Source organism: Ostrinia furnacalis, unplaced genomic scaffold (assembly GCF_004193835.3).
Source record: "Ostrinia furnacalis isolate ACB-3 unplaced genomic scaffold, ASM419383v2 OfSCF1638, whole genome shotgun sequence".
Lineage (NCBI taxonomy): Eukaryota > Metazoa > Arthropoda > Insecta > Lepidoptera > Crambidae > Ostrinia > Ostrinia furnacalis.
The window spans coordinates 57,562-81,709 of record NW_021131877.1 but is presented as its reverse complement, the minus strand read 5'-3'; the positions used below and the strand labels follow the sequence as shown (position 1 = coordinate 81,709).

General features: G+C 43.1%; 1 protein-coding gene across 6 annotated transcripts in view; it reads left to right on the top strand.

Moving 5' to 3' along the window:
* The window catches only part of Drak (Death-associated protein kinase related), a 152,989-nt gene extending 129,055 nt beyond the window's left edge, over nt 1–23,934 (top strand). The window contains exons 2-7 of one of the 6 annotated variants that reach the window (XM_028305132.1): nt 15,936–16,107; nt 16,368–16,668; nt 17,092–17,320; nt 21,597–21,871; nt 22,455–22,636; nt 23,528–23,934. In XM_028305132.1, coding sequence (XP_028160933.1) covers nt 15,936–16,107; nt 16,368–16,668; nt 17,092–17,320; nt 21,597–21,871; nt 22,455–22,636; nt 23,528–23,722 — 1,354 coding nt within the window. In that variant the 3' untranslated portion in view covers nt 23,723–23,934. Of the gene's footprint in view, nt 1–15,935; nt 16,108–16,367; nt 16,669–17,091; nt 17,321–18,663; nt 18,984–19,414; nt 19,597–21,596; nt 21,872–22,454; nt 22,637–23,491 lie in introns of all 6 variants that reach the window. The other 5 variants (XM_028305131.1, XM_028305130.1, XM_028305129.1 and 2 more) reach the window with 5 other exon arrangements.
* The last annotated feature ends 214 nt before the right edge of the window (nt 23,935–24,148 follow it).

The window sequence follows — 24,148 nt, the reverse complement described above, 5'->3', positions numbered from 1 at the left end:
TGAGAGACCACACATGACGCGACCAGTTTGAAACTTTCAGTTTCAGTTCCAATTATCAGAATCATCACAAAGTTGCAATTTCATTGCAGTTGCGTTTCACCGTCTGTTCTGGGCCTTACAGGAATATAAAAATTATGTCTAACCCTATTCTCGTTTCTCAGAAGGTTAATTTTAAGCGATGTTTAGGTACTCGCCTAGGTTCTTCTAACAATACGTCAATTTTGTTTAATTCAAAACTAATTAGACTCCGTATGAATAGGACAGGCCAGCCATGGTCGCTTGAGATTCTATAGCCGTTTCACAACAGGGACTAATCATCCGCCGATGCGACCTTCATGTTTTGCTCGTGAATGAGCTAAGAACTTCTGATTAATCAGTCATTGTGATGCTTTGATAGATAAACAAATACATCATTAGTGCTGGACCTTTAACAGGCTATTTACGAAAAAGGAAGCATTACTATTTGCAATTAGTTTCTTTGTCTTTATCGCGCTCTAAGTTAACATGTTACACAATTTTTAGATGTTAAGATAAGAAATTATCACTATGTCATGTATGCAAACGAAAAATATTATGCTTTCGTATAATGTACAATAATATGAAATACATATACTGTCTATTTAACCCGTGTATACTTATCATTTAATTTGAATGTGCAGTATGTAACAGGCACGAGCGGTGCCACAGTACAAATAGTTCAGTAAATTCGCTAAATTTCATGATAATGGTCTTTGTTGTTTGAATCAGATGATCTTGACAAGATATGTCTTTCATTGTAAAGGAATTATCTACTCGTAAATTAATTTTGTTGCTGAATTTCAGCATTCGGCATTATTCGCTCAAAGAGCGTTCAGACGATTTAAAATATTGAGCATTATACAATTTTGTGGTAAACACAATGCCAAGTAATCTAGACTACAATTTGAAGCAGTGCTTGGGAAATGTTACGTACTGCCAAGTATTTTTGTTACAAAAAATTTATGGGTGGGAGGGAGTGGAGTGTGCCAAATTGAAAACACTTTTAATGGCAAAGTTGTTTGTCTGCTGAAACTTGTACAAATACGCAGACGTTGGTAAATGTTTTGTAGCTGCTGCTTAACATTCCGTCGCGAATATAATTACTCGAGATAAAATCACGAACGAGCATTAGAATAAAATCAACCATTTAACGGCCCATTCTGGCGAGTTCTTACGCGCTAACTGTACAATAAATATTATATTTTAATGCGCACCAACGCGTGGTGCCTTTAAATAAGCATCCACGGAAAGCTTTAATGTTTCTTTGTCTTCAATTTAATGACGTTTTCGATAACGCACAGCGTTCGAAACTAATCTCTGCGCCACCGAGATAAACGGCAACTTTCAGCGACGGTGATCGAGTCGATGCAAATAGGCCGATTGAAAAGTCAATGCAATCGATTGCTTAGTCCTGTGTTGTGCTTATAACTGTTCAAGTTAGAAAGCTCTTTATTAATACTGAATTGGAAGAGGAACCTGAATTCATATTTTTTGAGTTGAACTCTACACGCGTCTACCGCCGCCGCCCTGGCATCCCATTCATGCGAAGGCCGGGCGAAAAACAAACGAGAAACGCCACCGTCCCGCCCGCAACTGTTTCCGTTATTCTAAAATTAAAATTACCCACCGTCCAGACGGGTTCAACGGATAGGAAACCGAAAGTGAACCCTCCGCACACAGAGATCAGACGTCGCGAGATAAACGAAAACAAAAAGAATGCGGGCTCATCACTATGGAGCGATTTGACTCCGGAACACGAATGATTCACGGCCTTTGTCAGACGTACTACAGACACCACTACAGGATCTTGAAATTTTGCCAATGCTTATTTCGCAACCGTGATTATCGTAAAATTCAACGCGCTGGCAGTGACCTATATTGGGGTAGGTCACGGGCGGGGATCGACTACTAATAGACGCGCATTAACGCGGGTCAACGGCTCCGCCATGAACGCATCGCAGTTGTATCTTGTCTCAGAGATAAGCGGGTAATTTATGACCCCTTTGATGTGGAGCGCCGCGCGCGGTAGGCGGAATACCAAATGTCGCGACTATTGTCGTGATGCAGTTAGAAAGGTACCAAGGTTTCACAACCCCTGAAGTCACGAGCTCTAACAAAGGACTGCTAATGCAGATTCCTTGTCGGACAATACGGAAACTGAGTTAACCGTTGCGGCGCTGATACGAGCCGCGCAGCGCATGTCGCGTCATGCTCGACAACCGCCCTCGACCCTCGGCGTAAGAACACATAACTGCGCTCGGCGGCAGGCAGCAGCTGTCTCGGTTGAAACTTAAAATGTCTTTGTTTACACGCGCGCCAATGAATTCCGAATGAGCCGCAATCGAGACTACTTTGCATACATTAGCGTCGCTCGGCGCAGGCGCACCGGCTGCACCGCCTGCGCGGGCACGTCTTTATCATAATATCCATTTCCGCCGATATCAGGGCTCCCTCCCGGAGCGTCAACCTCCGAGATGATTTATTGCATCTCATTATCTGTCACCATTAGATATTTTACAACGTGATCGTGATCTCTGAAGCGATCGCTGCAATTAACGTGAAACGCATGATCTATAGAGTTGCGATAGCCAATTAACATTCATTCCATCGATCATTGGCTGTCAGCGATAATTATTACAAGTAAAGCGCAATTGTTTGTGACCTTGAGCATTTGGTTGTTAATTTTGTTTGACCTGCGGCGAACTGCTGATACAGAAGTGTGGCTTTAATTAGTAATTCATTCCAGAGGCCAGCTACCGGCCGCCCCGCAGCGTAAGTGTATGTTGACAAAACATTAATTGCTAAGATTGGCTATGAAACTGGCTATCGACAGTGATAAAGCTTGTGGGCTGAGTAGAAATAACTGGTAATATTTTATCGCCGTCATAATAAGCATGTACTGGTACTGACGTCTATTCCAGAATAGTGATGAATGTGCACGTAGGTACTCACCACAAATAGTTGTCAACTCCAACTAAGTCAAACATGCAACTAAGGAAAAGGATTAAGTAATGGAAATTGACATTCAATCTTTCAAATGCACTTTCCTAATGTGAAAGGGTAGTAGCGGCTGGGTAATTAAGACGTAGCGAAAGTACAGCAGGCATAGAGTGGGTCTTCGGCGACTAGGCGAGGTGTGGCGACGTGTGTTCGCACACTAATTGCTCCTGTAGACAACTTTTAATGTACGAGCCCTACCCATGCTGAGCCACCGAGAATGCCTTTCCCCGATACGAGGAAAAGTAACACAATCAGCTGAATTTCACTATTCACGATGTTGCTTTCATCTGTAGTTAAAGACTTGAATGTCGATGAAAGTGAAAAACATCAACCTTAATTTTTGTCCTGTCTGCCATAAGCACTTAAACCGAAGAATAAAAGCTAATTGAGGTATTCAAAACACGATAATCTACTTTCCGGTCGGAGACATAATAACAACTATTGGGCTCAGAACAATGCCTGCGGCCTTGTGCTCTTTCAAAGCGTCTAATTCTGCATGCAGCTGATATTAGAACCGATTTTGTGTTTCATGGTGTTTTGCATTGTTTATCCGCTCAACCGTATCATGCAAGCCGGGGTCAGCGGGTTCAACCGAGTACTCCCGCGTACACGGCTACCCGTATCTGATCGCGCTAGGAGCTAGGAGCAGAATAGAAAGCGAGTCCTCCGCATATGGCCGCTGGTCCAGTAGTGTGGACGAAAGAAGGCGAACGCTCGTGAGGTCAGCCGATACCAGATCACGGCGCATTCCCCCGCCCCTGGAAAGGTTATCGAGAGAAAGTAGCAGCACGACTCGCGCGCATCTCTTTGTGCGCGGACCAATTCCGATGTCCACCGGTCACCGTCGCGATTCGGGTAAATAAATAACGTGGGAGCCGCGCAAATACGATGCCCATTGTTGTTGCCCCTGAGGTATTTCTCCGCCGGTATTGTGCGATGGAGAATGATCATTATGTGGGCCGGTGGCCTTGAAACTGACGCTTTCTTTCGGTTCGTCATGAGGAGGCATTGTTCGACGTGCGAACCAGCGTTCAACTTAATTAGCGGTGCTGATCTTACGGGCTTAATTGCGAACCTCGGCTGGATGCTTCCGTCCCGTTTTCTGGGTCGGCCCGAGTGACTTGAAAGTTACGCCGTTGCGTTCGCATCGGTTATCGAAGTTATCGGAAGCAAGGATCTTAATAGGCAGTGACAATGGGCCGGTCTATTAGTCCGCGACCGGTTCTTACTCAGACGCGATGCAAATGCGAATAATACCCCGCGAACAGCGCACCCGGAAGGCGAGCTCGCACGCGTCCTTCGATACTTGCATGTCTTTGTACAATTCAGGACAAAATAGCGACGGTTAATGCTGCAGCAAAAAGTAAAACATTTAGATAGGTGTCTGATATAGAGAGAGATAAATGGCCCAGGAAACCTAACTTCGACATTCACAGTTTTTGTGATTGTGACTGCCAATGCCAATGGAGTGGACATGGTCTCACAAGCTCGATCTTTTTTCAAAGGCTGCAATTTACCTGCGAAGAATAAGTGCGGCAAATCAAAAGCGGCGTTGTGCGTGGGCGTCGCATTAATAATGGCAGCGCGCTTCCGCGGCGGCGCGGCGCCCGCGCACCTCCTGCTCCTATTGTGCGGTGATTGCAAACAAAGCGTAATTGCTTATTAAGGAGATCTCCAACAAGGGCTTCAGCTACTGTTCTATAGATTGATTCAACAAAGATTACTGTTTCGTTCGCGTAAGTATGACGCACAATTTTTAACAAATCATTCGTTTCATATTAGGTCTTATTAATTAGGTGGATATGCTCAAATAACCACTTTTACACAAAGTTTAGTTTTGTCTAAAGATCATTTACCCAAGATTAAATGTTAGAAAACCACTATTGTGCGTTACATGCAACCAACAGTTACAGCTGTTAAGTCAACAGCTGAGCCGGCAATTAGATGAGTAAGCCAGTGCCAATACAATAATTCCATTGTTTTCTTTGTTGATGAACCGTGGCTGTCATTAGGGGCACTTAGCGCGGTGTTTCCGCACTTGTTACTCGATGTGCGGGGGCCCAAACGGCTAATTCACTTTTGTGTGCAAATTGTACGAACAGTTACAGTTAATGACTTGAATAAACAAATGCGCAAGAGCAGTTAAATCTGCTCTGGCATCTTTGTCAAAAATAAGAAAATGAGGTTGGATTTTGGAAGACTATTTTCATGGTATTGATGCTGGAGTAATTCTTCAATTTTTTTTCTGATAAAGATATTCTGGGTTATTCGAAAACCTTAAAATTATATCTTGGTAATTATGTTCTTATCTTACACAAGTCTGTTCGTTATAAATTCTCAATTTCCATATCGGAGCGGGCGCGGCGTCAGGTGGCACGCGCGCCAGGCAGGTGCGCGCGCGCAGATTGCACGCCCCGGCTCTACAGGGTTACAAATTACTATTATACTACACTAGCGGCCGCCCGCGACTTCGTACGCGTGAATCCCGTTTTTCCCGCTAATTCCCGTTCCCGTGGGAATTTCGGGAATTCCTTTCTTAGTGCACCTCTACGGTACCTAAGCTACGTCCCTTCCAAATTTCAAGTGCCTACGTTTAGCCGTTTAGGCTGTGCGTTGATCTGTCAGTCAGTCAGTCAGTTTCTCCTTTTATATATTTAGATAATATTTGTTTGGCTCTAGGGAATAAAATGCTCCTTGACCGAAAAAATGGGTCACAACGATTTATGGTTTCTATGAAATGTTCGATTCACATTATTTAGTAGCACTCATATGCTATAATTATTCCTAGACGCGCATAGAATGACCACAAATATCTAAATTCGTTCCGTGATTATCATTTACACTGCGTGCTCTAGCTATAAGGAAAATCCATAGGCACTAAAATATATTTTGTGTAGGCTAAAATAGAATGTGGTCACCTTGACCACATTAATTTGTGTCAATTGACGTTCATAGTTCTTATTAAATGTTCGACAGTTTTATTATGTTTATAGGTGTCACAGACAGCCCTATCATTGTTTTGGCACCCGCAGCTGGAATTTTAATGAGCAGAATTAGCATGTTCAGCTACGCTACGCCCGCCCATGGAAATATTTCGAATTTGAGCCGGTAACGGACTTTATTCGCGGGTGTGTTTTAGCTTGTTCGATATCTAGAATAGACTAAAAACCAAGCATTTTTTTTTACTTTCAAGCGAGAAATTAGTGAATTTGTAAGAGTTTTGGTTCAGAACTTGGCTTATCTGAAGGAAGGTCTCTACTGCCGACCGGTCTAATCAGTTAAACATTTTTAATTACTGGTTTACACCCTGGTTGCTTTGATTCTCATTTTATCATTGGTTAGTATTTTGTTAAAAGCAAATAATATTATTCTAAACTGTTATTTAGATACTAACCCGCAGTACGCTTGCCAATTTACTATCGGAGTTAGATGACTCATACGTATTGGAATTAATAGTTGTTGTGAAGTATCCGTAGTGCACGATATAGGTATTAAAACTAAGTAAACAAAGGAAAGTTACGTGTAAACAACTTGTTTTTTTTCACGAAGAAGTCTTTATTAGGAAATGTACCAGCGTGTAATAGTGTCATTGTCACTCTGACGAAGGACTCCGGCCCTTCTGTTCTGATGTAGGGCGAAGGGCTTAACACTATCAGTTATGTTTGCCTTGATAACACTTAGCTCTTATACCAAGGATAGTGAATCTTGCAAAGTTACAACAAAGGCATGTCATAAAAGTGTTGTAATGGCCGATGAAAAATTTAAACAGCATTTTATAACCAATTACTGTTACGTTTAATAAAAAAAGAGATTTATTTGCTGAGTTAGTAACTTGTTTTCTGTATCTAATATCTATGTATAGTTACAATACGGAAATATATCATATCATTGCTATAAATAAATATACTAATTAAATTATACAATTAGTGTTGTTATTCGTTAAAATGAGTTATTTTTATTTTTTGATGTCATATTTAATATATGAAAATCGTACAATCGTCGCAAGTCATTTATCACAACCCTTAGGTAAAGTTGCGCGGGCGCACGGGCGATATGTAAGATAGTATAACCACAAAATAACACCTTTGATAAATCAGAAGGGCGGCATGAACTGTGATGCTCGCGTCTCCTATAATCCACCAAAATGAGTAAAAACATTAGTTCAACTTACCGGTGATAAAACAATCAATTTGCTTGTATAAAAAAACTACAGATTATTTTTTGGATGATTGTGATTCCTGAGGTGTTGCAACCTCCAAATTTTCTTTTATGTATCTACCTTTAATCCGTATATTGTATTCCGTCCTTGTTTGATTCTCAGGTATTCTAGAGAATATTTACTAATTTAGCCACTTTTTACTGTGGTTAGCGCTTGCGCAAACTGCTAAGGAATCTGATATTGGGCAATGGCTTACGAGATAAAGTAATAAAACAAGATAACAGATAACTTGATGCAACCCAGCACAAAAGAACAAGGCTGCTACAATTTTAATTGCTTCGTCATTAATTAATTAATAAAAATAAAAATATGCTTTATCTGCCTGTTTAATGACGGCTGACAGTACAGTATCCTACAAAACAAAACCCTGAATAATGAAAAGAAAAAATATATCATGTAAATGTGAAAACTCATTTAAATTTAAAAATCTCGAAAAGTTTATCTCTAAAGCAATTTATTGACTCGAATTCAATTCGCTGCATGCGTGCGTCCAGCGCACTCTATGCAATTTGTGCTTGTTTCAAATTTGATTGCGTAGGGAGAGAGTGGGGAGTGCCCTTAGCATTGTCAGCCTCTCGCGATAATTGGCGGCCGACTCACGCTGCTGCTTCGTTTGCATGTGCGCGCACGCTATAAAGCTTTCTATAAAACGAGGGTGCGACCACTACGCCTGTAAAACTTTACGACTTCCGTTGCCCGATGCCCTCCGCGACCAGCTCTAAACAAGTACTAGGCACCCGACGATCTTTTTATAGCAATTAATCAATTGCAAGGCCGTCGCGTTTTGTCATTCGCCTTATTCAAGCTTCGTTGCGTCCCCCTCGGACGGTCAGACGCCCGAAGCGCGTAATTGTGACCAAATGTGGCTCTCGTCCACCCGTCGTATTCTGCACCGAAGCGCCTAACCGTAATCGCTTCTAGTTCACGCCATTTTTGTTCGCGTCCGCCGCGAGGGCGCCATATTTATAATGCTCAACCTAAAACTTTATGACATTTGCGTCGACTCGCTGAGTCACTTGCATTTCGTATTGAACGCTTCAACGCTCGAGCGTTATCTATATCGGAGGCGCGATTAAGAAATATGAGTGAGTTGATGGATGGCGCGAGATGTGCGCATCCTGCTTGATCGGTCGATAACGAGATGACGAGCGCGAGCTGATGCGACCGGCCGGAGCCCACGCCACCGGGCGGCCAGTGCGGCCACCGTTGTGCAACAGCTTATGAATAATTACCGGGCCGCGCGGCATGACGGACGCGCGCTTGATTCACTGCCAAGGACGCCTTTTCGCTTTTAGTCGGTCATCGATCCGTTGCGTCAGCGTTTCGCTCTCGGAGCCGCTGCGCTGGGTGCTGCGAGGAGTGCACGCGACTAATGACGCGTTGCACAACCGCTGCACCCGCCTACAAACCGCTTTATTATGCTGCAAGAGATAGAAAAACTCAAGCAAACTCCGCTTGCGCCCAAGCTGCCTGGTAAGATACCTTTGGAACATCATACCACTAAATGAAAGAAGGAAAGGGGCACTCTAGATTTCGATGCTTTTTACCTGTAAAAGTTTAATACAGAATTTATTGTTGTAATATTGAGAGATTCTGTGAATATGAGATGAAGAAATAAGATGTCTCAACAAAAGGATACGCTGCGCCCGCGCACCGGAAAGAGAACCGCGCGGATGATGCTCGGATTTATCGCACAATGATTGTGATTTATCGACGCTTACCACTAGTTTATATGGAAAAATGAGCGTTTTATCAGCGGAGCACCCGCGGCTCGCATATTCATAAGTGCTGACGGGGCCCATAAATATCGGCTGAAGTGGCCGCTTTATCGCGCGGGCAGGGACCATAACTTGCGCAATTAGAGTGATTGCGCGGCTCAATTATGACGGGTTAATGGCATATTATCCAATCTGCGGCACCGACAACGTTGTATTAGCAGCCAGACTAATGCCAAAGATAATCTTCGAAAGCACAAAACGCGTCGCAATTTTGAATACTGTTATTGCGGAATTATGTTACAATTGGGCCAAACGGACAAGAGATACAAGTTATTGTCTGCGTTTTAAATTAGGACGTCGGTCTAAAATGTTATTGTCATATTACTGTAATAAACAACAGTGGTTATTGCAGTTTTCTCCTATAAATAGGTGATGTTATTATTTCGTGGCAACGCGTTGTGCACAGTCACGAGCCACGGGCCCTGGCGCGGGTCCCGACTTCATTTATCACATTTTCTATTGAGCGGCTGCTGTTAACGAGCCGATTCAGTCCACTGTGAAGGATCGACTTTAACAATGCTCGGTCGGCATTAGAAAACACAAGTAACATTCGATTTTGAAACGCATCATCAATCTGCAAGTTCGCTATTAAATGGATTAATTCATTAGACAATGAAATAGACGAGTCCAATTAAAAAAATTGAGATGACCCAATAATCTAAGATGGATATTTTATTCAATTTATTCACAAAACTGGTATCGATATTGCCAAATTAGTGGAAACAGATTAAATGCAATATTAATGAGGTGGAGTTGGGCATTTTCGCTCTCTCGCTTGGCGCCACCTGCTCGTGATTATGCTTGTGAAACTTTTTGAAACTGTACTTTAAAACAGTGAAATGTAATTTAATATTCGAACGATGCAATAACAGAATCAAATGTAAATGCTTTACGTAGGCAGGTAATTAAGAGGGAAATGATAACAGTATCACCGATCGCGTTGACCAACTCAACTGAAGCCCAGGTGAGAGGTGATCGTATCTCAACGTCTTAATGCTGCCAACAATAGTACCAAAGTCGATTAAATGTCGGGTTATTGTAATCTGGAGCGTTCTGAAATCGCTTTGTTTCGTTGAGTAATGGCCGTTTCGAAACGGATCGTTAAGTGGAAGCTCTAGTGTTTGTATGACAACGTTACTTCATCGGACCTAATGAGAGAAACAAAAGACTGAAGATGAACTATGTAGAGCTATGAGAATTAGAGTACTATGTTGATGCAACTCATTTGTCAAAACCATTATGAAATAAATATCGTGCAATTAGAAATGGTGGCATTAAAGTAATGTTGTGAAAATAATTCGGTAAGGTTTTCTCTACATAAATAAAATCGATATCACAAGTTAAACACTGGTAGAATAATAATTACACTACGGATGGAAAAGTTTAATTAAGATACTGAAAACGAAAGTATTTTGAAAGTTTAATTGTTAAAATTTGTCGTGCGCTCATTAACTGTCGCGCCAGAAAGTAAAATTTCACTCGCAATTTGAATTTCGTTTTCGTAAATAGGTACAGCATAAACTGTGTTCGATAAAATCTCTCCGCGATTTTGTCCTTTCGAATCCTTGACGTAGTTTTTGTGGCAGCAGCTGTGAGGCAGGTGCGCGATGTTACTTCGGCGAAATTCGCCGGCGTTCGGCTCTGCGCCCGCGCCGGTGTAATCGCCGCTCGGGGCCCTTAAACAATTAACCACAAATGCTGGCGGTGATTTTATAACGTGCAATTTATTGTGTTTATCTCGTTTTGGAATTTTATACAAAGGTTGGGAGATGGTTAAAGCTCAGTTGAGTAAGTTTGCCATTTACAAGCATTGCAATCAAGATTTCTCGTTGAATCTAGTTCTAGGATGAGTTTAAAACTTGAGAAATAAGGAAATATTGTTTAATTCGAATTTTAAAATGCGTGGTTTACAAATTGGAAGAATAATGTAGAAATGTTCAGAACGAAGTGCCTATTAACCTGAGGAAATCTCATTATTTCGAGCGACCTCGACCCCTCAAAATGCGTTGAGAGGAGGACCCTGTGCCCTACTTTATAAAGTAGGGCACCTCCATGGTGTTTATTGATTTCCCCTGCTGTGAAGGGCGTGGGACCTTGTGATTGTGCATTTTAATCTTTGTTAAGCCTTACAGATTCTGCCTCCCGAAACAAGAGGCTTTCCGCCCGCGGCTTCGCCCGCGTGGAATTTTGTCTGTCACAGAAAAACTTTATCGCGCGCGTCCCTGTTTCAAAAACCGGGATAAAAACTATCCTATGTTCTTTCCCGGGACTCAAACTATCTCTATCTATCTCTATGCCAAATTTCATCAAAATCGGTTGCGAGGTTTAAGCGGGAAAGCGTAACAGACAGACAGACAGACAGACAGACAGACAGACAGACAGACAGAGTTACTTTCGCATTTATAATATTAGTTGGGATAAATTCAGTATCAGATCAGAACATGAAATCAATATTGGCACAATATTGGTCACTTGTTTTGGGCTGTTTATCTAAATAAGTTATTGCTACAAGTAAAAGGGAATTGGTATGATTCGAAGTGACGTCAATGGTTTTATCGGACACTCGAGTTCTGAAGAGGGTGATGATTAGACCAATACCTGGTACCTCATGGTGACCAAGTGACTATGACGCTGGCGTTGACACTGACCTATAAATGAAATCATTAACATTGACATGTAATGTAATAAGCAATGTGGCTTTGGAATTTTTCCATAGAGCCACATGCTTGATGTTTGCGTGACGCATATTTGTTTATTGAATTATTTCACCTTGACCATGGCGTACTTCTTTTGGTGACGACATTATTAAATGGAAATAGAAGAAAGAAAGGGGAAAAAATTAATTTGGTTTTTAGGACTACACAGCTTAGTTCGTTCGTTTCAGCCAAATGACGTCCACTGCTGGACAAAGGCCTCCCCCAAGGCTTTCCATAACGACCGGTCCTGCGCTGCCCGGCATCCAGGCTCTTCCCGCGACCTTCACCAGATCGTCGGTCCACCTAGTAGGAGGCCTGCCCACGCACGTCTTCCGGTACCGGCCCGTGGTTGCCACACGAGAACTTTCCTCTCGAGAACTTGCCTGCCACTTAGCTTAGTAAAATAATTAAATTAGTCGCTTTATAAAAATATTTACAATTTTAAATTGCAAAATCAGTGCTCTACCGCCATCTTGCTACGTCCTTGTCATTAATGCAGACGGCGCAATCTAAAAGATAACATTTCACGATCGATGTGAGGATGAGACAACGTTTTTAATACCAACAGTGCGCGGGCGCATGTTGCTCGTAGCTAAATGTCAAGCGCACGCGATAACGCATCGATCCGATGTGGGTCGCTGATCTAGATTGCGCAGTGCGCAGCACTTACGACGCATAATTATGCTATTTAATCTTGGATTATTTTGCTTTTAGGATTGAATTTGCTCATCATCCTGACTTGAGGATTCAGAATTTGTTTTTCGTAGGATCAACTGATAAAGACTTTTCGATGATAGAGCTCTTAGTATGTTACTGTATAGAGATTTTTAAGTAGATGGTAATGAAACCTGTCCCGATTCGTATTTGACCTACTATGGTACAAGAAATAATTGAGCATTTTAGCATTATTACAATCTATCAAACGATGTCTGTCTATGTTATCAATTCGTCGCACTCAGTCACGTGATTACTTTTCTATCCATAACTCTTGGTTCATACGTTGACTTGGACTTTAAATGATTATAAAGTACCTACAATCTTTAAAACTATCTTGTTAATTGATTATCCAGTCTTTAAGCAGCCGCTTCCGTAATGAGACAAAAGTGATTTGAACAGATTGTGGGAGTGGATTTTATGATTAGTTCTCAAGAATCAAATTACTGAGCTGACAAATGCCGAGCCGCTCCCCTGACCTGCGCCTGGGCATACTTAATTACCCGTAATGGTATTAAACGTCGGATTTGCGGTTCATCTAGGGTTGCCAGGTCCAAAGACAGAAAAGCCGGACTCTGTGCTTTATTTGGCCGGACATTTTACCCTAAAAGCCGGACATGTGACTNCATGTTCATGTTCGATTTATGTTTGTTTAGTTTGCCCCTTAGCTTCGTAAAATAATTAAAGGGAATCAGGTATATTTTAAAGTAAAAATGCGAAATAATTTCAACAGACGTGTGTACTGATCGAATCCAACGGACAGAGAGTAAAACAAAAGAATGCCATATGATTTTTCACTGTCACAATATCCATATAGGTTTCATATCTCGCGATCGCGAACATGCCCCCGCGCGTTGAAGGCTCGTCCTTCAACCGAAACATCTTCTTCTGGGAGCAACGGAACAATTTTAAATTGCAAAATCAGTGTTCTACCGCCATCTTGCTACGTCCTTGTCATTAATGCAGACGGCGCAATCTAAAAGATAACATTTTACGATCGATGTGAGGATGAGACAACGTTTTTAATACCAACAGTGCGCGGGCGCATGTTGCTCGTAGCTAAATGTCAAGCGCACGCGATAACGCATCGATCCGATGTGGGTCGCAGATCTAGATTGCGCAGTGCGCAGCACTTACGCATAATTATGCTATTTAATCTTGGATTATTTTGCTTTTAGGATCGAATTTGCTCATCATCCTGACTTGGAATCAGATATGGTGGTTTGTTTTTCGTAGGCTCAACTGATAAAGACTTTTTGATGATAGAGTTCTGCCACTCTCTGTATGTCAGGGTATATGTATAAGTAGAGCTTGGACCTGAAACCTATTCCCTTATAAACTAGTTATTTTTAGATGGCAACGAAACTTACAATTAGTACCGATCTGATAGTATTTAACCAACTATGGAATAAGAAACAGCTGAGCATTATCACAATCGTATCAAATAGTAAGTAAGTATGATTGTATATTTTATCAATTCGTCTCAGTCACGTGCTTACTTTTCTATCCATAACTCTTGATTCATACGTTGACTTGTCCTTTGGATGATTATTACGTATAATCTTTAAAACTATCTTGTTAATTGATTATCCAGTCTTTAAGCAGCCGCTTCCGTAATGAGACAAAAGTGATTTGAACAGATTGTGGGAGTGGATTTTATGATTAGTTCTCAAGAATCAAATTACTGATCTGACAAATGCCGAGCCGCTCCCCTGACCTGCGCCTGGGCATACTTAATTACCCTTAATGGTATTAAACGTCGGAATTTCGGTTCATCTAGGGTTGCCAGGTCCAAAAACAGAAAAGCCGGACTCTGTGCTTTTTTTGGCCGGACATTTTACCCTAAAAGCCGGACATGTGACGCGGGGGGTGCAATTGTGCACGAGTGAGTACTATCATCATTGGTTGCCCAACATCCTGATGTGTGCGCTTCATATTATTCTGTGGCTCGACTTTCGCCTAGTGCAGCAGCCAAATAAAAAGCCTAACTAAAGCCTGACAGGCCGGACAAGACAATATTTGGCCGGACAAGACCGTAAAAAGCCACCTGGCAACCCTAGGTTCACCTTTAGCTGGCATTTCGGATTAGGCCGCGGTCTCGCGCAGACTTGACTTCTCACGCGCATTGGACAGACGAGATAATTTGCACGGTGCATTTGTGATTTAGAACACTTACAAATTGTGTCTAAGTAACACATTATAGAGCTATAGCAACAAAGATACTAAAGGTTTAACGCTTAACTTAGTGTAAGGTGTTTTTGAGACGTCTAATGTTACTGACGCGAGAAAAACGCTAGAATTGTAACTTCAAATTTGTATTTACAAATCGAGATCAAAACCACAGAATACGCGTAATTGTCGTAAGAAGTTGTGTTACTTCCCGGATAATATTGAAAAACTTTACGTAATAAACAAAAGTTAGTGCCCGCCAAGAATTTTGGCTGGCCGCCCAGGAGTGACAAAGAATCCCGCCGTACGTAACCGCAAGTATTTGCGGACAGCGGCGCTTGCGCAGCGATGAGTGCGCGCAGATTTACGCCCGCGCCGAAAAGTTTGATGGATGTGCTTACGTATAAGGATGGCACTGTGTGTGTGATTTTAGCGTGATTTAATAGCATAAGCGGCCCTGAAACGGTATTTGGGAACTGGTTGAGCTTAAAGACTAAATTGTAAGAATTTATTCGGTAGAAACAGATTCATTAAATTAGCCTATTTCAAATTAGGGCTCTACCTTTGCGGAAACTTTATCTTACCTTTTAAGCATAATAGCTTTAGCTGAGAAAATAAGATTTTTGAACATTACTTAAAACGATAGGACATTAGGTCAATTGAAACCTATAGAAAAGAAAATGTGGTACCTAGATGAAAAGTCTCAAAATTCGACACTCAAATTTTCTAGCATGAAGGTGTTTTTCAGCAATTAGGTTGGCAAAATGCCGTGAGCTCAAAACATTTCTAAATTCTTAGTAAATTATTCAGTTGTGTAGGTACCGCGGGCGCCGGCGCTGCCGCCTAATTGCGCGCGCGCAATGAAAGCGCAGATTTATGCGCCGCTTAGAACTGCCCATAAAGCGGTTTACACCTCGCTTTGTGCGTTAATTATTCACACACCATGTAAATAAGCCATTGTTCACGCAGATACATCAGATCCTACATGCTAACTAATATAACAGGATCGTTATTAGTTTAATGGCGGAGATTAAACCCGTGTCTACATAGTTTATTTCGCTCTGGCGCTTGTAAATGGCATGCACTTTGTTAAATTCTAATCAGAGCGCTGTTGTTTCCCCGTTGTAAGCTCGCGGCCGGTGCGCGAACACGGCTCGCGTGTTTTATGCAAACGGGCGAATTGCGACTAATTCGCGTTCGCGTCTAACGGTCCTGGAAGGTTTATGTTATCTTAATCTTTTGGTTTAATTGCTTTAATTAAACGCGAGGACTATCTTGACGCAGGAAGTCTTTCGTTAGAATTAACAGCATCGGCTAATCTGTTCTTTTCTATCTTTGCAGGGGCAAATTCGCGTCAGTCCGCAAACTGCGCCACCTGGTGACAGGCGAGGAGTATGCAGCCAAGTTCATCCGCAAGCGGCGGCGCGCTGCGGACACCACACGCGAAATCCTCCACGAGGTGGCTGTGCTAGCACTCTGCGCGGATTGCACGCGCGTTGTCAGACTTCATGAGGTGAGTACTACATGGATAAATCGGATTGACTCATTCTTTACAAAGAATGGCTTGATCTTCAGACTCCCGCAGACTTTTGTTAGCTTTGCCAATACTGTTCCTTTATAAAAATATTCCTGTGCCAAGTTCTTCACATCGCGAATTGGGACATATCCTGTAGACTCTCCAGCAGTTGTCAACTTGCCAAAATCGATTGCGTAAACTGTTCCCTTTGTTTAACAAGAACAAATAGGTACTTACCCCACCAAAACGTTTTCCAGGTATACGTTACCCGATCAGAAGTGGCCATCGTACTAGAGTTATGCGCGGGCGGCGAGCTGCAGCGCCTATTGGACGAAGAGGAGAGGCTTTCAGAAGGCGCAGCACGACGCGCGCTCAGACACGCGCTCGAAGGGCTCGCGCACTTGCACGCGCGGCGCGTCGCGCACCTCGACCTGAAGCCACAGAACCTGCTGCTCACAGCGTCGGGCGAAGAGCTGCTTATTTGCGACTTCGGCATCAGCAGAGCGATACAGCCAGGGGCGCACGTCAGAGAAATACTTGGCACTAGAGATTATGTCGGTGAGTTTTCGTAAAGTAGGATGTTGAAATGATCTTTGTTTACACTCTGCTGCATCAGTGCAGAGGATTTAATCCTGAAGTTGTGTGCGGAAGTTTCGTTCTGAACCTAAAAGAGAAGAGTGAGGAAGAGAGCTCCTAGGTTATTGATGACCTCAGATTCACGCCTTGAGGTTTCCTATTACACTAGTTGCTGGTAACCTCAATTTTTGAGAAGACAAGGAGAAGGCCTGGAACAGGCCAAAAGAAACCTTCAAAACCTCGTTGTGAATAAAAGAGAATATAGTATTAAAAACAATCAAACTAGGTAATATTGTAGTATGGGTAGTAGAAACTTTGAACACTTTTGGAAGAGTAATCAAGAACCAATAATGGTTGGTGTCTTTAGCGCGATTTATTAGCTGACTTTGTACTTGTCAATTCCAGCACCCGAAATCCTTTCCTACGAGCCGCTATCCCTAGCGGCCGACATCTGGTCGGTGGGCGTGCTGGCGTACGTGCTGCTAAGCGGCTACTCGCCCTTCGCCGGCGACACCAAGCAAGAGACCTACCTCAACATCGCGCAGTGCACGCTCAGCTTCCCGCGCGAGCTGTTCCGCGGCGTGTCGCAGCGCGCCATCGAGTTCATCAGGGAGACCCTCGTCGTCGATCCAAAGTGAGTATATCCGGCTCGGAGGACCATGACTCGCCCTTCGCCGGCGACACCAAGCAGGAGACCTTTTTATTATTTTTTTTCGTGGAAAAAATGCATTGAATTGTATACCTACCCTGCGGGGACATGGTAGGTTATGTGGGGCTCACCAAGTCAGAAGGACAAAGGCATACCCACTAAAAAGACCCTGGTCCTCCGTCCTTCAACATCGCGCAGTGCACACTTAGCTTGTGAAACCACTTCCCTCATCGCCGATTCAAAGTGTATCCGGCTCAAAGGACCATATTTAGATACTTTATGGATATCTTTTAATACTCCTTAGATAATTTGCTAATGAGCGGTTTGAAGAAAACCCTTGCCTTTAATCCAATTATCTACCTACCAATTTACTTTATTCTTCTAACAAATGATAGCCTGCATAAGTTTTATACCCTGAGATTTTATAAACACAAATCTGCCAATTATAAACCTTGTGTTATTAAATATTGGAGCTGGCAGATATAGGAACGATGTAATTTAGGAGCCTTCTTTAATTGGATTATAAATTATGAAATAATTGGGTTGCTCATTTTATTCCACTCATATTGTTACGTGTGAGTCCTCAATTCATTTCTGCCTTGCTATTTATTTGGAATGTTCATTTTATTCCTCTCGTTTTGTTACTTTTATGTACCTATATTTAAGATCAAATCACTGTACCATATTCTTGGAAATAAATGCCATATCTTTATGTCCTCAACTCGGCTCTACCTTATGTACAACATGGAATGCAATATTGCAGGGGTTCCGTAACTTATATGCAAGTAAATGTCTTTGTCTTTGACCACACAAAAAATTCCAGTCCAGATTATTTATTGGTCGTATCGAGCGGTCTGGAATGCATTCTCGCAGCGGTCGCAGGATTTTTAATACTTACTCGTAACTACACAGATGACCCGCTCCCCCCTTTAAAGGTCTTTGCGCTTCCCTTGGGGAACTCCTGTAATATTGACTATTAACTTTGCTAAAGTAAGCTGATTGTTAATACCATTCCATTGCCTTCAGGGGTCGTCTTACAGTGAAAGAGTACCTTTATGTAGAACTTGTACCTATGTTTAATGGTGCGTCCAGACTAGGCAAATTTGCTCGCGCGGCAAACTCAACATCCTGCTCACTCAAGAGCAGAGTGAGCAGGATGACCAACGCGAACGTGCCGCGCGAGCAAATTCGCCCAGTCTGGACGCACCATAAGACCAAATCATTGTGCCATATTCTTCAAAATAAAAATGCTATCATATCTTTATGTCCTCAACTCAGCTTTACCTTGTTTTAAGCTGATTTATTAATGTTACTGTTCTGTTCTCCAGGGGTCGTCTTACAGTGGAAGAGTGCCTGGAGCACCCCTGGTTGAAAGACGAGTCAGACATTCCCCGCGCAATCGTCGGCGTCGGCTTCCCCGAAACCGAGTGTGCGTCCGACACCGGCGACTCGGATGACGAGGACGGCTCCTGCAACGGGGTCAACGGGGTGAATGGGGTTAACGGGGTGAATGGGGTAAACGGGGTGAATGGGGTCAACGGGGTGAATGGGGTTAACGGGGTGAATGGGGTAAACGGGGTGAATGGACACAGCGGACACAATGGATGCAACGGCACTAACGGGACAAATGGGACGCATGATGAGAAAGGTGAGGATTTTTGTGATTGTAAGAACTTAGAATTGAACAGAAGTAGCAGAGTAATGTGAAAACTAAAGTGAGACAGTTTTGTTGAGAAAGGCTAAAAGAAAATTATTCCATGGACACAACTTTTTAATCAAGGTATTTTAAAAGATTACTTGTTGGCATACACTTGTGGTGTGACTCAACTTAATCCATAAAACTTGCGCTTGTTCTTTCTCTGTTATCTGTTAAATCCTCCAGCTAAACTAGATACGAGTATAAGCTTGTGTTAAGATTGAATTCGCTAAAATAGTCCAGCTGTCCAAGGGGATTGATATAACGACCCTCGAATTTTGACAGTTCAAATTCGTCATTGAGCTTATCGTCTCGAAATATGTGATTGATAATTCGACTAGGGTACTTACACGCGATTAATCTTAATTTTCATTAATTTCCAGACGCAGTGTCCTGCGGAGCGCGCGAGCTGCGAGCGTGCGCGGGCGCGCCAGCGTGCACGGTGTCGTGCGCGGTCACGTGCGCAGTCACGTGCGCGGGCGCGGGCAGCGACTGCGGCGAGCGCGACAAGCTGAAGCACGCGCGCGGCCGGTCGCCGCCCGAACCCGCGCCTTCCACGCCTAAGGTACTAAACACATTAATACGACCAATTCTAAAGCCCGGCCTGTGAGCACGTAGAAAAATGTTGGATTATAAAGCCTGGTCTGCGAGCACGTGCTCGCAGACCAGACTATAAAACATACTACAGACCTGGTGATAGTCAAATCCTTCTTTTAGCGAGGTTGATGTCCGTTTTCACCATCAATCCCTAATTTTTAATTGATCCCTATGAAACAAAATTCCTGGTGGTCAGAGGATTTTTGGTGTCTGCAAAAAATTGACCATAACTCACCGTAGATGTCGTATAAAGCGCCTTATGTACAGTGGGCCACAGTTCAAGCTACCCATTTCCGTTTTTGCTCTCGCTCTCATCAAATGGTGATTCTTTGCGATTGAAGGAGACGACATGACTGGAAATGGATAGCTGGAACTGTGGCCTATAGTACGGACTTCCCCAGCCACAAATATTTTATAATGTACNTGGTATCGTATGTATATTTGCTAATGCGCAGTTTGAAGAAACCCCTTCCCTCGTCTGGATTCAAAGTGAATCCGGCTCGAAGGACCATATTTAGATACTTTAATACTATGCTCCTTAGATAATTTTCTAATGAGCGGTTTGAAGAAAACCCTTGTCTTTAATCCAATTATCTACCTACCAATTTACTTTATTCTTCTAGCAAATGATAGCCTGTATAAGTTTTATACCCTGAGATTTTATAAACACAAATCTGCCAATTATAAACCTTGTGTTATTAAATATTGGAGCTGGCAGATATAGGAACGATGTAATTTAGGAGCCTTCTTTAATTGGATTATAAATTATGAAATAATTGGGTTGTTCATTTTATTCCACTCATATTGTTACGTGTGAGACCTCAATTCATTTCTACTTGCTATTTATTTGGATTAATCATTTTATTCCTCTCGTTTTGTTACCTTTATGTACCTATATTTAAGATCAAATCACTGTACCTTATTCTTGGAAATAAATGCTATATCTTTATGTCCTCAACTCGACTCTACCTTATGTAGGTATGTCAACGTGAAATTGTGAACTCTGTCAGTTTATAATATAACGCGTAAGATTGTAAACTAACAGTGGGTTAGATTAGGTTAGGTTGTAATTTAACTACGTCAGATTATAATCTGACGGAATTCACAATTTTACGGTGACATGTACAACATGGAATGGAATATTGCAGGGGTTCCCTAACTTATATGCAAGTAAATGTCTTTGTCTTTGACCACACAAAAAAATCCAGTCCAGATTATTTATTGGTCGTATCGAGCGGTCTGGAATGCATTCTCGCAGCGGTCGCAGGATTTTTAATACTTACTCGTAACTACACAGATGGCCCCCCTTTAAAGGTCTTTGCGCTTCCCTTGGGGAACTCCTGTAATATTGACGATTAACTTTGCTAAAGTAAGCTGATTATTAATACTACCGTTCCATTGCCTTCAGGGGTCGTCTTAAGATCTCGAGAGAAGAGTGCCTTGTGCCTATGTTTAAGACCAAATCATCTATCTATCTATCTAAATATATATGTCACCGTAAAATTGTGAATTCCGTCAGATTATAATCTGACGTAGTTAAATTACAATCTAACCTAACCTAACCCACTGTTAGTTTACAATCTAACGCGTTATATTATAAACTGACAGAGTTCACAATTTCACGTTGACATATATAACTCAAAGGTGACTGACTGACTGACTGACATACATAGTGATGATCACTAAGTGATCTATCAACGCACTGCCCAAACAACTGGACGGATCGGGCTGAAATTTGGCATGCAGGTAGATGTTATGACGTAGGCATCCGCTAAGAAAGGATTTTACGAAACTCCACCCCTAAGGGGTAAAACGGGATCCACGCGTACGAAGTCGCGGGCGGCCGCTAGTTGTGCCATATTCTTGAAAATGAATGCTATCATATTAAGATATGATAGCATTCATTTTAAGACCCCCCTTTACCTTGCTTTAAGCTGATTTATTAATGCTACTGTTCTGTTCCCCCAGGGGTCGTCTTACAGTGGAAGAGTGCCTGGAGCACCCCTGGTTGAAAGACGAGTCGGACATCCCCCGCGCAATAGTCGGCGTCGGCTTCCCCGAAACCGAGTGTGCGTCCGACACCGGCGACTCGGATGACGAGGACGGCTCCTGCAACGGGGTGAATGGGGTTAACGGGGTGAATGGGGTTAACGGGGTGAATGGGGTGAACGGGGTGAATGGACACAGCGGACACAATGGATGCAACGGCACTAACGGGACAAATGGGACGCATGACGAGAAAGGTGAGGATTTTTGTGATTGTAAGAACTTAGAATAGAAAAGTAGCATAGTAATGTGAAAATTAGAGTGAGACAATTTTCTAGAAAGGCTAAAAGAAAAGATATTTCATGAACAAAGTTTTAGCTAAAGCATTTAAAAAAATACTGTTGTAGCATCCACTCAATTCATAAAACTTGCTGTTGTTCTCTACAATTTTTTTTAAAGAATATTCTGTATCTGTTTTATCCTCCAGCTAAACTAGACACGAGTATAAGTTTGTGTTAAGAGCGAGTTCGTTAAAATAATCCAATGGTCCAAGGGGGTCGATCTAGCGACACACGAATTTCTTCACGAACGAAATTCTTCATATTCAATCTAAATAATATTCTGTTATCTGTTAAATCCTTCGGCTAAACTATGTAGTAGTATACGAGTATAAGTTTGTGTTAGAGTGAGTTCGCTAAGCTGTCCAAGGCGATTGTACTAGCAATTTTGACAGTCCAACTTCGTCATGTTGGGTTAATATTGTATTGTTTTGAAATATGTGTAATGGATAATTCGACTACCCACTTGCACGCGACTAAACTGTTTTTTTTTAATTTCCAGACGCGGTGTCCTGCGGAGCGCGCGAGCTGCGAGCGTGCGCGGGCGCGCCAGCGTGCACGGTGTCGTGCGCGGTCACGTGCGCGGTGGCGTGCGCGGGCGCGGGCAGCGACTGCGGCGAGCGCGACAAGCTTAAACACGCGCGCGGACGGTCGCCGCCCGAACCCGCGCCGTCTACGCCTAAGGTACTAAACACATTAATACGACCAATTCTAGCCCGGTCTGTAAGCACGTAGAATCCCGTCCAATGACCCCAAGCTACCCATCCTTATCGCTCGCGCGTAGTTATATTGCTGTGGCGACTGTGCGACTGGCACCCGAGTAAGTGAGCGCGACAGCTACATAATTACGCGCGAGCGATAAGGATGGGTAGCTTGGGGTCATTGGACAAAATTCTACGTGCTCGCAGACCAAACTATAAAACATACTACAGACCTGGTGATAGTCAAATCCTTCTTTTAGCGAGGTTTATGTCCGTTTTCACCATCAATCCCTAATTTTTAATTGATCCCTATGAAACAAAATTCCTGGTGGTCAGAGGATTTTTGGTGTCTGCAAAAAATTTACCATAACTCACCGTAGATGTCGTATAAAGCGCCTTATGTACAGTGGGCCACAGTTCAAGCTACCCGTTTCCGTTTTTGCTCGCGCCCTCATCAAATGGTGATTATTTGCGATTGAAGAAGACGACATGACTGTAAATGGATAGCTGGAACTGTGGCCTTAGTATGGGCTTCCCCAGCCACAAATATTTTATAATGTACCCGTATTGAATTAATTTTATTATAAAGCCCGGTCCGTGAGCACGTAGAATTTTGTCCAATAACCCCAAGCTACCTATCCTTATCGCTCGCGCGTAATTATATTGCTGTCGCGACTGTGCGACTGGCACCCGCAGTGAGTGTGCGAGCGCGATAGCAACATAATTACGCGCGAGCGATAAGGATGGGTAGCTAGGGGTCATTGGACAAAATTCTACGTGCTCACGGACCAGACTATAGATACTAAACATTGTTGACTGAACGTTTAACCCCGTCCAGCAGTGGACGGCCGCGCTAACCGCCCGCCTTCTGCAGGTGTCCCGCAAGTCGCACCCGCACCCGCCGTCCGTGCTCGCGCTGTGCAAGAAGTTCCAGCCCGACTACGAGAAGCCGGCGTCGCTGCCGCCGCCGGAACCCGCCGCCGCCGCCGCCGCCGCCGCCGGACCCGCCGGCTGTCTGCGGCCGCCGCCGCGCGCGCGCCCGCCGCCGGACCGCGCCGTGCTCTGCTAACGGCTCCTGTGCTGCCGTCCGCGGTAGCACCCGATCAAACCGAGCCCCTTTATGCGCAAATTGGCAAATTCGCTAATTGTCTTGCGGCCGCAATCTGCCAAATTCGCAAAATCACAAGTTTCAAAAATGTCCAGTGGGGTCTAGACAAAGTGCAAATTATAATCGCAAACCAGTCGAAAAGTGATCGAAAAGCCCCTTTTTTGTATGGAGTTTTGACGGATTCGATTTTCGATTCGATCAAAAAGTGCGTTTTGTCTAGGGGGGCTGTGTGCTTACCATGAGTTTACGCTAGGTGTGCTCGCTAGCGAATACGTCAAAAAAATGTATGAAGATTTTATTTCTTGACAGTAACCGCTAGGGGCGCTGCACAATACGTCATACATTTAATGTCATTTTTTTACGTAGTCGCTAGCGAGCACACCTAAC